Below are 15,559 nucleotides of genomic sequence, written 5' to 3'. Positions count from 1 at the left end.
TCCCTGTGCTGCTCCTCTAGGCTCCCACAAAGTGCTTTAAAAATAAAATTTAAAGAGATAAGGTAGTGGGTATTTAGAGGCGTTAAGACTAAAACATTTAACTTTGGTCTTTTGACTTCTGTGCTTCCTCTGGTTCTGCTGACTCGGTTTGAGCTCTGCTTACTTCAAGAATCCTCTCCTATTAGCAGACAGGCATCCTTGGATGGTAGACTGAAACTTTTTGGTACTTGAAAACTTTTAAGAATCCTCCCCTGTTAGCAGACAGATATCCTTGGATGGTAGACTGAAACTTTTTGGAACTCTTAAGAACTTTCTGGGTTTTTTGATTGGGGGGTGGAAGTGGGGAGCGGGGCAGTAGTTCTAAACCTGGTGGACATTCCTCTTTTTTTTCTCTACTTTTAACTTCTGTCTCTTCCTTCCCGTGGAATTGCTAAAATCTAGCTTTATTTTTGTTTTCTGTACATTAATGATCAGCAGTGCTTATTTGTTTCTTGGATACTAATTTTCTACTTCACTGAAAATAGCTATAGTATTTTATTAAAAAATAGAATCATTAATTGAATTTTATGAAGCATTGTATTCAATATATTTTTTTCAGATTCTGGAAGAAGCAACTGAAGAGGAAACTGCACTTCATAATCGAATTATGCCCACTGTAGTTCGGCCTCCAAAACAACTGCTTCCTGAATCTGCACCTGCAGGAAACCAAGAAATGGTGGGAAATCATTTTAAACTAGATAATGCTGTTACTCTCATTTAATTCATGTTTGAAACTTTGCCAAAAGATGAAATCATGTGACTTGCCTTTTGTGCATATTCATTTTAATGTGTTTATTGGAAACTCTAATCAGGTGTATTGTAGGCAGCATTTGAGAGCATAATTAATTCTCAACACCATTGCTTCCTGGTTTGTTTTTTTTAAAAAACCTCAACAAAAAGATTTTCTCTTGGAAATACTTGTTAATTAATTCCTGATTGATGTTTCTCTATTCTCTTTTTATGTTTTTCTTTTGCTTTTTGGGTCACATCTGGCGATGCACAGGGATTACTCCTGGCTCTGCACTCAGGAATTATCCCTGGCGGTGTTTAGGGGACCATATGGGATGCTGGGAATTGAACCTGGGTTGGCCACGTGCAAGGCAAACACCCTACCCGCTGTGCTATTGCTCCAGCCCTGATGTTTCACTATTCTTTTGATGAGTTCTTCCAGACAGATTAGTTTTCACTTTCAGCTGACTGGTCCCCAAAAAGCTTCTCTATAAAACAACCACCTCACAATTGTCTTTCAACAGTAATTATTTTTTTCTTGCAAATGTGCATAATTATTTTTGAATTAAGGTATAATAGACATATAACATATGCATATGCTTACTGTTTATAGAGCATCTTAGTGCTTTGTGATTAAAAACTTTCTTTTAAATTACATCTTTATAAAATTTCATAATATGTGAAATACTTAATTCCAGTGAGTTCCCCTTCATTAGTTTAGCACTTAATGTGTTAATAGTTTGGTGCTAGAGCAATAGTACAGAGGCCTGGGCACTTGCCTTTCCTCTGGCTAACCCAATTTTGTTCCGTGGCATTCCATGTGGTCCCCTGAGCACTTCCAGAATTAATTCCTGAGTGCAGAGCCAGTAGCAACCCCTGAACGTCACCCCCAAACCAAAATTTAAAAAGTGTTAATAGGTACTAGGAAAAATTTTGAGATAGAGCAAAATCTTGAAATATGACTTAGAAGTTCTTTTTCCAAATAATGTTTTGTAGATACACAGCTTTGAACATTAATCTGTATTTTTCTTTCTGTTTTGTTTTTAGGAGCTATTTGAACTTCCGGTGAGTGAAGAATAATGTTTTCTGTTACTACGTATTTATTTGTTTTATTTCTCAAAAACAATGCTTTTGCACCTTTTGAAATCATATAGGCTATTTATGAGATCGGAATTGTTCGCCAGTTCCCCTTTTCTTCTGCTTTGCAACGTATGAGTGTGGTTGCAAGGGTGCTCGGGGATAAGAAAATGGATGCATACATGAAAGGCGCTCCTGAGGTTGTTGCCAGTCTTTGTAAACCCGAAACAGGTGAGAGACAGCTCGGTTGGGGATACAATTCTGGTGTTTGTGTACAGGCTTGCATTATCAATTTCAACACTGATGTTGATTTTTTTTTCTTTTTGAAAAGTTCCTGTTGATTTTGAAAAGGTTTTAGAGGATTACACTAAACAGGGCTTCCGTGTGATTGCACTTGCACACAGAAAATTGGAGTCAAAACTGACATGGCACAAAGTACAAAACATTAGCAGGTAAGGTTGACTAACCAATGACTAGTTTACTGTTTTCTCAGTAGTGCGTCCTTTTTAGGTTTGTGTAAACCTGATTTCTATGTAATTGTATAGTTACTTATCGAATCTGAGCAACATGTGCAATGCAGTGTAGGTACAGCTCTTAGGAACTCTGTTTCATTCAGTAAACGTTACCTAATTCTACAATGTGTTGTGTGAGCTGTGTTCTAGGATTGTAGTTTTGGCTGAATCAACACGGTTAGTTGCTTTGTTTGCTGGTGGTATCACACAATTGTGACGTTTGAACATTCGTGGTTGTGGTGTACTGTCACACTTTGTTGTGACACTGGGGACCATAACTGGCAGTACTTCCAACATTGCACTCAGCATAAAGAATGGCACCTGGTAAACCTGTGAGTGCTCTGCCACTGAGCTATTACCGGACCCTCTCAAATGGCCTCTGTTTCTCCATCTGCCTCCTGCCATTGTATCAATGCAGAGACTTGAGCCCAGTCTTTTCTGATTTGTGTTCCTCCAAAGAGGGCTCTGCAACATTCAGCTGTATTTAGAATCCAGTCTGAAATTTTATAAAAAAAAAAAAAGCCCTATTACTACGTGGAGGAATTCAGCAAATACTAATGTACATATGGGGGAAATGACAACATATGAGTTAGCATATAAGTATTTACAAAAAGACGGGAAGATAACTAAAGAACTCTCTTTCTTTCGAAACTGAGATAAAATCAGTGAAACATTACTTCTAAGCTTGGCAAAATTGAAAAGATTGAGAATACCAGGCTTTATGGGAAGGGTGAACATTTAAACAACATAACCTCTACAGTACTGTTACAAACTTGTAAAGAATATGATTAGTACTCATAACAATTTAAATTTGGTTATATAGTTTTACTCAACCAAACATAGGATTTCAACCTAAACATGTATACAAGGTTTAAATTTAAATAGTTAAAACAACATAAGTACCATGAATGGATGAGTGGTTAAATGCATTGCTGATTTGTGACATACTGTTAATACCACTGTTAATTGTTGCAGGCATTTAAGTGAAAAAGGACAATATTTTTAGTACACTCATTTTTTTAAGTGAGAATGAATAGCGGATTGCATAGACAACTAATAGGAAAAACGACATTATTTGGGAGATGTTGTCTTAGCATGAACAGCTGATAAACCAAGTGGCTGGATGCTTATGCATGGTTGGGCATCGCAAATGTCTAATAGGAGATGCTAATTTCTGTGCAAGGGGCATTCTTTCTCCAGAGCTTCATCATTTACCACTTTCCCCTTAATGACTAATACTTCTTTTTGTTGTTTTTGGGCCACACTCTGCAGTGCTCAGGGCTTACTGCTGACTGTGCTCTAGAGTCCTCATGGCGGTGCTATGGGATCATAGAGGGCACTGAGAATTGAACCAGTCAGTCACATGCAGAGCAAATACTTAACCTCTGCCATCTCTGGCCCAACAGCTGATTCTTGAATATTCAGACATCCTTACTTGCCTTAGAATTGACTGTCCTTCTGTTGCTAACCCTCTTTTGTCAACTTATCTCTCTCTGCTCCCTTTCTTCTAATACTTCAACCGAAACTTTCTTCATGTTTCCTTGCTAAGTGGTGGAACAGGTTTTGACATTTCTCTTAGAGCTTGAATCTTTCCTCTTGAGTGGAGTATTGTACTGCTCATAAGATAATAAGATTTTAAGGATATAACATTCAAAGGGGAGTTAGAAAACTAATCGCAAGTATTATCACTAGCAAAATTGTTTGCATTGACTGTCTTTACCACTCATTATAACAAATGAATTTTCAGAGACCTTTAGATTTTAAGGTTATTTACTTCAGGCACCTTTGTTAATGATTTTTTGGTATAGAAAAACTTCTTGATTATTCCAGCTCTGAAATTCTGTTCCCTCCTTTGTCCAGTGGGGGAATTTTTTTTTTGCGATTCTGTTTTCTTGAGTTGTTAAAAGAATGCCTCTGTCACTGAAGAGATTTCATCTCTCCATTGTGTTGACGTATATGTTGTTGCATGTACCTCTTTGCTTGCCTGTATGTTTTCTCACAGGAGCATCATGAGAGCAACATGCCTTTTATCTCTCCTTGAAATTAACAGCATATTTCTTGGTACATAGTAGATATTCAAGGAACAGCCCCACTTTTCTCAATATTTTGAGTATGTTAATAGGGGTTATTGAAGAATAATTTACTATGCTTATTTTTTGTGGATAGGATACAAACGAATATTCTTCAGTACTCGTAGTGTTTAGTGCTTTACAAACACAAATTTGCAGATGATCCTTATATTCCCATGTATCAATGAGTAATATTTACTTCCAAATACTTGAGAATAATTTTCCAGACTCAATTTTTGAGCGGTGGAAACTATAAACTTAAATACATTTATTGTTTAGTCAGCACATAAAATGTTTATTATTTATGGATTTTAATTGCTTTGTCACTATATAGCATTCTTGTGACTAAATTATTGTATTAAAATTTCTTTTTCTGCAGAGATACCATTGAAAATAATATGGATTTTATGGGATTAATTATAATGCAGAACAAATTAAAGCAAGAAACCCCTGCAGTACTTGAAGATTTGCATAAAGCCAACATTCGTACTGTCATGGTCACAGGTTAGACTTTTTAAAAGGATAAAGAAAAATCGAACAATAGTTCAAATTATATAACATTAAAGAATTATCAGTTATTAAGGGAATAGCTTAGTGGCTCCTTTCTAGGTTGCCCTCTTTCAGCTTTGAATATGTTTTGAAGTTATTTGGCCTATCAAATTCTATTTATGAAAGTATAATAAAACAGTATAAGGCATACTATAAAATTTTAATTGTTCTCCTTTTTCTTACTGGTTCAATATTCTTTTGTGGCACTTACTATACCATGCCTTTTAGTCATTAATAGGTTTGCTTTCTCTACTAGAATACATAATTCTTGAGGGATGAGTATATTTACTAGTGGGTATTTTCTACAATTTTTAGAAGTGTGCTAGATGCCAATAAATGATTTTTTAGGATCACATTTTTATAATGGTACTTTTGTTACTGCTTGGATGCATAATAGTGAAAATAGCTTTTGGGGGGATTAACTTTTGGCTTTGATTTTTTTCCCCGTCTACATGATTCTCTTAGTATTAAAAATTACTATTAATATAATAGATAATATTAGGTAATTTCCTCATTGTGTTTGTGTCAAATTGTATCAGCTAAACATTTATTTTCCTTAGAAAATAGATTTAAGATACTTTCTACTTATATATTCAGTAAGATTTATATTGAAAAGGCCTATGTAGAATATGTTTTAGACTTTCAGATTCATCAGACAGGATGCTTGCTTCCATATAACTTAAGTAATGAGGCATATTAGCATTCCAGCAAGTCTTGATTCTAATGACTTCTTCAAAGTGCTTTCCATCTGTGTTTCTTTCCCATCTTTTTCTCTCACAACTGTGTCCCAAGCAGGTCTGTCTGATCAAAGGAAGTCAATCATCCTGAGAAATAGTATGAGGAATTGGGGCAAAAAGTAACTTACTGTTAGTGCCGGTAGCATTGGGTTTCTCAAACCTTTGCCTGCATCTTCTATAAGTTTATATTTTTTCTCTTGATACTGTCTTTGCAGTTTCTCTTTCCTTCTCATTACTGAGAAGTTGTCTGTCTTACTTTGCTTCACACCTCAAAAAGATGTTTTCTAGTTATGTGCTTCTCATTTGTATAATCTTATTCCCCACCCTCTTTTTCCCAATGATGTTGCCTTAGTATTCTTACATAAATCACCAGTCACCCCTGATGATTTATTTCAAGGGATACTTACTATAAACCTGTCTTGTATGTGGCACTATGTCACGAGTTGAGTGTGTACAGCTAGTTCATAAAGTGATTGAGAATGTGCTCTATTTGGGGGGAAGGTTTGGCCACACCTGGTTGTGCTCAGGGCTTATTCCTGGCTCTGTGGCTGGGATCTCTCTTAGTGGTGCCAGATACCATCTGTGGTACCAAACTGGGGGTCAGCAAAGTGGTAGGCAAGCACCTAACCTCTGTACTGTCCCTCTGGCTCCAGAAATGTACATTTTAAAACTATGGGTGACAATAACTTTAGCATCTGTGTGCTTGAATGTACTTCTTGAGGTTTACTCTGATGAATATATCCTGATCTCATTGTTTTTAGACTGTGAAATCAGGGATCATACATTAGATCTTCATTTTGCCCAGCTTAGTCAAAAGAACTGTTATAGGTTCTTAATAAGAAAACATGGTACTGTGCACATTCTTGTTTTCACTTTAATTTGAGTGTATTTTTAATGTTTTGAAAATTAGGTGACAACATGTTGACTGCTGTCTCTGTGGCCAGAGACTGTGGGATGATACTACCTCAAGATAAAGTTATTATTGCTGAAGCATTACCTCCAAAGGATGGAAAAGTTGCCAAGATAAATTGGCATTATGCAGACACCCTAGCACAGATCAATAATTCATCAGCAATTGACTCAGAGGTAAAGATAAACTTTCTTCTTGGAAGCTTGCTAAACAGTAAAAAGGGATGTCTGAAACAAAATAAGAAAAACAAATGAAGACACGCAGGGATTTTGATTCATTTGGACTGGGGTAGTTCCTGTACCTTTAATTAATTTTGATCTGTAGCCAAAATTGAGAAGCACTGTTTTAAAAGTTAAGAATCCCAAACATTTCCCATTTTAAAAGTAGTAATGGTATAAATAGTTCATATAGTGGAATATTTTCGTTTGATACTTAGTTGTGGAGCCTGGAGTCTCCCAGCAATTCTCACCCAGTTGGTCTGGTGGTTCAATGCCTGAACCTGAGAATATGCTGTTGCTTGAACCCTGATCTTCCCTGGATTACCACCTGGGGCCACCTTGGTGATGCTCCAGGGGTTCCACTACTAGACCCTGCAATACTCGGGGGACCATGTGGTACCAGGTCCAGAATGAACTGGAGTTGTCATCATGCAAAATATGAACCTTAACACTTGTACATTCACTCTGGCCCCCCTCAACTTTCTTTGGTTTGTGTTTTGGGGCCACATCCGCTGTGTTCAGGACTTAGTCCTGACCCTGTGCTCAGGGATCATTACTTAAGGTGGTGCCCAGGGAACCATATATGATGCTAGTGATTGAACTGGGGTCAGCCTAATTAAGACAGGTATCCTCTCCACTCCCAACTAGTTTTTTTTTTCTTTCAAAAGAGGAGGGAGCACCAAATAAAGGGTGTTGGGAGGATGCTCCCAGAATGGGGGGGAGGGAGAGAGAGAGAGAGAGAGAGGAGAGAAAGAAAGAAAGAGGGAGAGAGGGAGGGAGGGAGGGAATGCCCTGCCACAGAGGCAGGGGGGGATGGGAGGGTGGGAGGGATGGGTACTTGATCACTGTATAACTGAAACCCAAGCACAAAAATTTGTAAGTCTATCACTGTTCCTCATGGTGTTTCACTAATTAGAAAAAGAAGAAAATATTAAAAACAAAAAAAAAATAAAGTTACAGATTGACATTGAATTCCTCTCTTTTGTCAGTGTATATTAAAACTTTCAGTGTCTGAAATGGCAAAGGAAATAATTAAACTGTTCGTTTGTTTGTTTTGGGACTGTAGCTGTGTGTGCTTGGGGTGTGTGCTTGGGCTATTCCTGGCTTAGTTCAGGGATTATTCCTGGCAGTGCTTGAAGGGCCATATGATTACAAGTGTACATTCACAGCTAGAGCTGTGAACTTTGTGCACTCTTGCTCTATTTTATTTATTTTGAGGGAGGGTTTGGACCACACTTGGTGCTGCTCGGGGGTTTACTCCTTGCTCTGCACTCAGGAAATACCACCTTCAGCCCATATGGGCTGCTGGGGATCAAACCTGGTTGACACATGCAAGGCAGGCTCTCTACCTGTTGTATTAGTCATTTGGCTCCCTGACCACATAATTTAAAAGAAAATGGTATTACTTATACTTTATTGGACTGTCTAAATATTGTTGTGAATGTCTCATACACAGGGTATTCCAGTTAAATTTGTCCATGATAGCTTAGAGGATCTTCAGGTAACACGCTATCATTTTGCAATGAATGGAAAATCATTTTCTGTGATCCTGGAACATTTTCAAGATCTTGTTCCTAAGGTTAGTAATTTGTTCTTATGTGTATGTTTAATTACGTACATTGTTAACTGTATTTTAAAGAAATTCATTGTTTTTCCAGTTGATGTTGCATGGCACAGTATTTGCTCGTATGGCCCCTGACCAGAAGACACAATTAGTAGAAGCATTGCAAAATGTAGAGTAAGTATAGCTGATTTACAGCTTTTTTATAAATATAATTTTGGCAGTGAAACTTTCTTGGATGACATAAGATTTTATGTAATACATATTCCAGAAATACCTTTCCTGGAAATGCGTTACCCCCCCCCCCCCCCACACACACACACTTTATTTAAATATTGGTTTACAAAAGTGTTCATGATGATTTGTTAGAGGCATTTAATATTCCAACAGCAGTGCCACTAATCTGTAATGTTGATGGTAGTATTAAGTGCCCCCAGACTCATGCTCAAGTTTCCTGGTGACACTATCCACAGTTATGTTTCTAATAATATACATGTAGAGTTCATTCACTCATTTTGTGGAAGTAAGTATATATTTTAGTAAATTATTGCCTCAAATTTGGGGGGAGAAGTTAGAACCATGCCCAGTTAGTGGTCAAGGGCGACCTCAGGCACTGTTGGGGGAATCATAAGTGGTGCTGGAGATTGAACCTAGGTTGACAGTATGTATCGCAGGTGTCTACCTCCTTTATGGTTTCAGGTCCTATTTTTGAACTTTTATAATAAAAGAAAAACTTTTTTGATAACCTGTGGGAAGTATAGTAAAGACTATATCCTCTCCCGTATCTTTTGCTCTTGATCTCTTGAAACAGATGAAAAAATGAGTAATCTACTTTCCTTACGACAGACTGTTGTGTTATAAGACAATAATCTAGGTCATCTGACTCTATTTGCAGAGCAACCATTGTAATCATTGGGAATACTGGTGTGTTAGCACTTCACAGTACTTATTGGAGAAATCTTATGTTAAATGCTCTGATTGGAGAAAATCATTAAATATCTTAATACATATTCTGTTTTTTAGTTACTTTGTTGGGATGTGCGGTGATGGAGCAAATGATTGTGGTGTAAGTATAATTTTTGTAATTTGTGCTTCTTTCTCTACCCTAAGTCATATGCGCAAAACCTGAACGTTTTTCTTTTTTAAACCATTAGGCTTTGAAGAGGGCACATGGAGGCATTTCCCTGTCAGAGCTCGAGGCTTCAGTGGCATCTCCCTTTACCTCTAAAACACCTAGTATTTCCTGTGTGCCAAATCTCATCAGGTAGTACAGATTGAAAATTGTTACATCTCTTTGTGGCTTGCTCTAATTTGGATATAATAAATTATTTATTTATATATATTTTTATAGTATATTTCACCTGAAACTTCCTCTTAAGTTGATACTATTATTCAGTTCTTTGTAGAAAATTCCTTTTGTGTACCTGTTGAATATTGATGTTTATTTGCTATTGTGGTTTGGAGTAGTTTAAAAGCTTTTCATTTACACACCAACATTTGTTTTCACAGGGAAGGTCGTGCTGCTTTAATGACTTCCTTCTGTGTATTTAAATTTATGGCACTGTACAGCATTATACAGTACTTCAGTGTTACTCTACTGTATTCCGTGAGTACTTACATTGCTTACAGAAATGGCATTTGGTGTTAAAACATTCACATTGAAATTGCCAATATTTGTTGGATTTTGAGTGCATCTATTAATTTGAAATTTATACAGGTGGCATCTGTATAAACTTTTCTGTAGTAGCAGATTGAAAATTTCAATAATGTGAAATAACCTTTTCCTTAAGGCCAAAAGCTGAAAGCTTTTTTGACTAAGATATTTCCCTCTCCCTTTTTCGCTTTAACACAGATTCGACATTTTTCTTAGGTATCCTGAAAATACCAACCTGTGACATACATCAGTATCTGTAGTTTCAGTTTGCTATACATTTGTGGAAAAGGGCCAGAGTGAGAGAAGATGTTCTGGCAGTACTGTAGGATCTTAAATACTTGGATAGTATAGGGATTGAGCGATAGCACAGCGGGTAGGGCATTTGCCTTGCATGTGGCCGACCCGGGTTCGATCCCCAGCATCCCATATGGTCCCCCAAGCACTGCCAGGAGTAATTCCTGAGTGCAAAGCCAGGAGTAATCCCTGAGCATTGCTGGGTGTGACCCCAAAAAGAAAAGAAATAAAATAAATTGGCTTCTTTTTAAAAAAAAATACTTGGACAGTATAAAATTGGGTCCATTGATACCTCTTCAGATTTTTGAGTGGCAAGGCTCTAACTTTTTGTCCAATGGTCATTGGTGATGTCCTAAGGAGTCTTTGTAAAGGCTATCCCATCTCCCTCTAATACTTGTACCAAGTATTGGGAAAGTATGGTATTAGATATTGAGGACAAATCAAGAGGTTTTGTTGTTGTTGTTTTTTTTTCTTTTTAAGAGGCTGGAGCAATAGTACAGCAGGTAGGGTGTTGGCCTTGCATGTGGCCAACCCGGGTTCAATTCCTGGTATCCCATGTGGTCCCCCAAGCACCACCAGAAATAACTCCTGAGGCTCAGTTATGACACCCCCCAAAAGAGTTTTTTTTAACTTTTAGGACCTTTGAATATTATAAGTTAGAATCTTTTATTTAAAAAAATAAATTTAAGAATTGGGCAGTTGTAGAGGGACAAGGAGGGGAAATACAGAGTTGGGTGAAGAAAGGGAGAGAGGGACTTGAGTTTTTCACTGGGCTCATTTCAAAGGCAAATATATTCCATTTTTAAACAGATCCAAATATTACTTTAAAGTTGTCATTACTGGGGCATATTGTAAAATTGGGGAAACATATTGACATGTATTATAAAAATTAACTACAAAAATTTTGCAGATCTTAAGTAACCTGGGAGACTTCCAGTTTCTCTTCATTGATCTGGCAATCATTTTGGTAGTGGTATTTACAAGTAAGTATTTTTACTTTATTTTTTAAGAGCATATGAGACTTGATGTAAATTATTAAAGTTGGATAAATTTATACCAACAGCTGCAGCACAGCGATGCTTTTGTAACTGTCCTGTAAATGTTCTTTCATTAGCACTTTTATGTTTTGCTCCACTTCTTTTCAGTTTTGTTCTTTTTTCCTAAAATACTTGATGATGATTTTGTGTTACTATGTCCCTTTGCCCTGAATATTTTATTATGTATTTTCTAAAAACAATGTATTTATATTAGTAAACACTGTTCTAGAAATCAGAAAATTTATTATAGTATCATTATTCCACAGCCGTTACTCAGTTTTTTATCTTAGTTATCCTATCAGTGTTCTTTATTCTTCGTTCCCTAGCCTAGGAACCAGTTCAGTTTCACACATTTAATTTTGTTACATCTTTTTAATTTTCTCTAATCTGAGTAGCATGCCAGCCTTTTAGGGGGAGTCTTCTTCAACCTTTATAAAAGAATAGGGCAGTTATATTGGCTCGTCATTAAATTATATTCCATTAAGTATAAGCTATAAATTCTTACCTGGATTACCAGAAGTAGTCCTTTATTTTAAGGCTCCATCATAGTAGGAGAGAATAAATTTTAGCTTTTTTATTTTGGTTTTGGGACCACACCCATCAGTGCTCAGACTTAATCCTGGCTCTGCACTCAGGGATCATTCCCGGTGGTACTGAGGGGGAGCTTATGGGGTGATTCAACTCAGGTCAGCTGTTACGCAAAGACAAGCACCTTACATGCTGTACTATCTCTAGCTTCCAGTCTTGGTATCTATTAACATATCTCATTACCAAAGGAAAAAATTGAAACTAGAAGGTTAATAAGCTTAAGTGATCAGAGTATTTGATTTTTTTTAATGTTACTGCTGTTTTGATATTATTTGAAACCTTTTAATATCTGAAGAAATATGTAGTTTTTTTAATTGTATTTTTAATCTGCAAGTAAAGATTCAGAAATAAAAACTTGAACATAGATGGGTGGAGGTGATTTTTTAATTTCATTGCTTATATTAGTAATATTCTTTTTCTTTGATTTTCAATAAGGTGATGGAAAATTAACTTTTTAGCCATTTTTTAAATTCTGTATTACTTTACAGATTATTCACATGTATGATATCTAGCTTAATTTTTGGTTATGCTTTATATTAAATATTTATTAGACAGTGTCTTTAAAAAAAACAGTTCTCATTATAGAAGCAGGCTGCGGAGTGTGGAGACCGGGGACAATTTTGGAGGGAAGTTGACAATGATTAAGATTTGTGTTGAAACATTGTATGCCTGAAATTCAACCATGAATAATTTTGTAAACTATGGTGCCTTCAGTAAAAAAAATTACAGAATTAAAATTAGCTAATTAGAAAAAACATGTATTTATTAGACCAAGATAAGTATATGATGTACCTGATGAATATGATTTTATCTTTATATAGTAACAAATCAATTTGGGTAAAATAATTTTTTTTTTCTTCTCAACATAGTGAGTTTAAATCATGCCTGGAAGGAGCTTGTGGCTCAGAGGCCGCCCTCAGGTCTCATATCTGGGGCCCTTCTTTTCTCCGTTTTGTCTCAGATCATCATCTGCATTGGATTTCAATCTTTCGGATTCTTTTGGGTCAAGCAACAACCTTGGTATGAAGTATGGCATCCACAATCAGAGTAAGTTGGTCAAACCCTTTAAAAACTGTATGTTGCATATACTGCATGTAAGAATAAGCCTAAGATTTTATGTAAAACGTGCGTGAAGTTTGACTAAAAACTTAAAAAGTTAAGCCTACTTTTTTTTTTCTTTTTTTATTAGTGAAACACCATGAGGTACAGTTACAGACTTTCAAATTTTGTGCTTGGGTTTCAGTTATACAGTGATCAAGTACCCATCCCTTCACCAGTGCCCATCCTCCACCACCACGGGTCCCAGCATCCCCCCACCCCCCATCCTCCCCATCCCACCCTGCCTCTGTGGCAGGGTATTCCCCCTTGTTCTCTCTCTCTTCTTTTGGGTACTGTGTTTTGCACGAGAGGCATTGAGTGGCAATCATGTTTGATCTATAGACTACTTTTAACATGCTTCTCCCACCCTGGGAGGGTCCTCACAACACCCTTTATTTGGTGTTCTCTTCTCTATCTGATAAGCCTACTTTTTGACTGCTTTCTTATTTGTAGGAAGATGGGCAGACATGGTCTTAATAATACCAAAATGGGAATATTGTAACTATTGCTTAATTTGCTACTGAGATTCCTTTCCTTATCTGTAAAATGAGAATGTTTAAATTACTCTTTAGGTTTTTTGTAAACTAAGAAAGATACTTTTTTCAACTTTAGGTTGCAAACTTAACTTAATCACTTAACTTCCCGTTAGTCGTCGATTTGCTCGAGCGGGTGCCAGTAACGTCTCCATTTGTCCCTGTCGCGTGCTAGTGTAACCCAATGGCATCCGTTCACTCTGGGAACATGAAGAGCCTCAAACCGATCGTTCATGATCTTGATGAAGAAGTCTGACCATCTGGTAGGTGGGTGGCCACGCGGTCTTTTGACATCCCGTGGGATCCAGTCGGCAACAGCTCTAGTCCAGCGGTCGTCTTTAAATCTCATTACGTGACCAGCCCATCTGATTTTCGACACCTTGGCAAACAAGACAGCGTCCCTGATTCTTGATCATCGACGGATGTCGGAACTCCGGATTCTTTCTCTCATTTGAGTGAAACGTGATATTCCAAGCATAGCTCTTTCAATTCCTCTTTGGGAGACCCAAATAGCATTCTCATCCTGTTTACGTAGGGCCCAGGTCTCTGAGGCAAATGTTAATGCAGGAAGAACAGTGGAATCAAAGAGATGTGCCCGGAGCTGGAGGTTCTTCATCCTCTTAGCTATTTCTTCGACGTTCTTGAAAGCGTTCCAAGCTGCTCTCTTCCTCCTGCGCAGCTCGGATGCCAGGTCATTTGTCATGTTGACTTCTCGACCTAGGTACACATAGCTGTTGCATTCGGAGATGGTCGTTCTGTTGAGAGCAAAAGGGGTGTCAGGAACGAGGCTGTTTCTCATAAACATTGTCTTCATAAGATTCAACTGTAGTCCTACCTTTCCACACTCACGGTCAAAGTCGGCCAGCATTTGTGCCGCTTGGCTGATATTTGGTGTTATTACAACAATGTCATCAGCAAAGCGGAGGTGGTGTAGTTGCCGACCATCTATCTTCACTCCCATTCCTTCCCATTCCAGTCATCGCATGATGTTCTAGAGGGTGGCACTGAAGAGTTTCGGTGAAATGGTATCACCCTGCTGAACCCCTCTCTTGACATCAACGATCACTTCTTTGTAGAATGGTGAGATCTTGGTAATGAATCCGCAGTACAGCTCACGGAGGATCTTGATGTATTGAGCTTGAATGCCCTGATTGGCTACGGCTTCAGTGACCGCTTCCGTCTCAACAGAATCAAAGGCCTTCTTTAAATCAATGAACGTTAAACAGAGTGGCATCTTGAACTCCCAAGAAACCTCAATGAGCTTGGTTATTGTGTGGATATGGTCGATGGTGCTGAATCCTTTGCGGAACCCGACTTGCTCGCATGGTTGTCCTTCATCTAGTGTTCTGCCAGTCCTATTTAGGATGACTCGAGTGAACAACTTGTAGATGACAGACAATAGGCAGATCGGGTGATAGTTGCCAATGTCATGGATGTCTCCCTTCTTGAACAGTAGTACGGTCCTGCTGGTTTTCCATTGGGATGGAACCTTGCATTCAGACAGGTAGCGAGTGAAGAGCCGAGCCAGTGTATTGATGAGTATTGACGGCAGGTTCTTCAGGTGTTCAGGTCTGTCCTTGTCTGGGCCGGGTGCTGTTCGTTTCTTTACTGACGAAATGGCGTGTCGGATTTCGGAAGGGAGTATGTTGGGATCGACATATCCATCCTGTGGAATTTGGTATGTCGGCAAGTGGACATGGCTATCGAAGAGATTTGAGTAGAAGTCATGGATAATCTTCTCCATTGCTGTTCTGGAGGATGTGACGTCGTCCTCCATCAGGACGTCGGAGGGCAGTCATCTTGGTCTTGTAGTTGGCGAAGGACAGGCGGGCGTTACGAATACTTTTCCCGGCTTCTGCAGCATCTATCAGCACTTCTGCTCTTCTCTCTTTGAGGTCTTCCTTGATCGCATCTCTGTACTGCTTTGCGAGCTTGGACATTCGCTTGCGGTTGC

The 15,559-nt window shown here is 38.0% G+C and overlaps 1 protein-coding gene across 2 annotated transcripts in view; it reads left to right on the top strand.

The window, feature by feature from the left end:
* The window catches only part of ATP13A3 (ATPase 13A3), a 76,953-nt gene that overhangs the window by 48,301 nt on the left and 13,093 nt on the right, over positions 1-15,559 (top strand). For both annotated transcript variants that reach the window (XM_056122132.1, XM_056122130.1), the window contains exons 17-29: positions 599-715; positions 1,816-1,833; positions 1,923-2,076; positions 2,177-2,297; positions 4,806-4,930; positions 6,623-6,798; positions 8,297-8,419; positions 8,499-8,578; positions 9,425-9,467; positions 9,556-9,665; positions 9,911-10,007; positions 11,260-11,332; positions 12,844-13,021. In XM_056122132.1, the coding sequence (XP_055978107.1) occupies positions 599-715; positions 1,816-1,833; positions 1,923-2,076; positions 2,177-2,297; positions 4,806-4,930; positions 6,623-6,798; positions 8,297-8,419; positions 8,499-8,578; positions 9,425-9,467; positions 9,556-9,665; positions 9,911-10,007; positions 11,260-11,332; positions 12,844-13,021 (1,415 nt within the window). The remainder of the gene's footprint in view (positions 1-598; positions 716-1,815; positions 1,834-1,922; positions 2,077-2,176; positions 2,298-4,805; positions 4,931-6,622; positions 6,799-8,296; positions 8,420-8,498; positions 8,579-9,424; positions 9,468-9,555; positions 9,666-9,910; positions 10,008-11,259; positions 11,333-12,843; positions 13,022-15,559) is intronic.

The sequence above is a fragment of the Sorex fumeus genome, unplaced genomic scaffold (assembly GCF_029834395.1).
Source record: "Sorex fumeus unplaced genomic scaffold, SorFum_2.1 ptg000044l, whole genome shotgun sequence".
NCBI classification, from domain to species: domain Eukaryota; kingdom Metazoa; phylum Chordata; class Mammalia; order Eulipotyphla; family Soricidae; genus Sorex; species Sorex fumeus.
The sequence above is the reverse complement of the archived record's forward strand: the minus strand, read 5'-3'. Positions and strand labels throughout refer to the sequence as shown.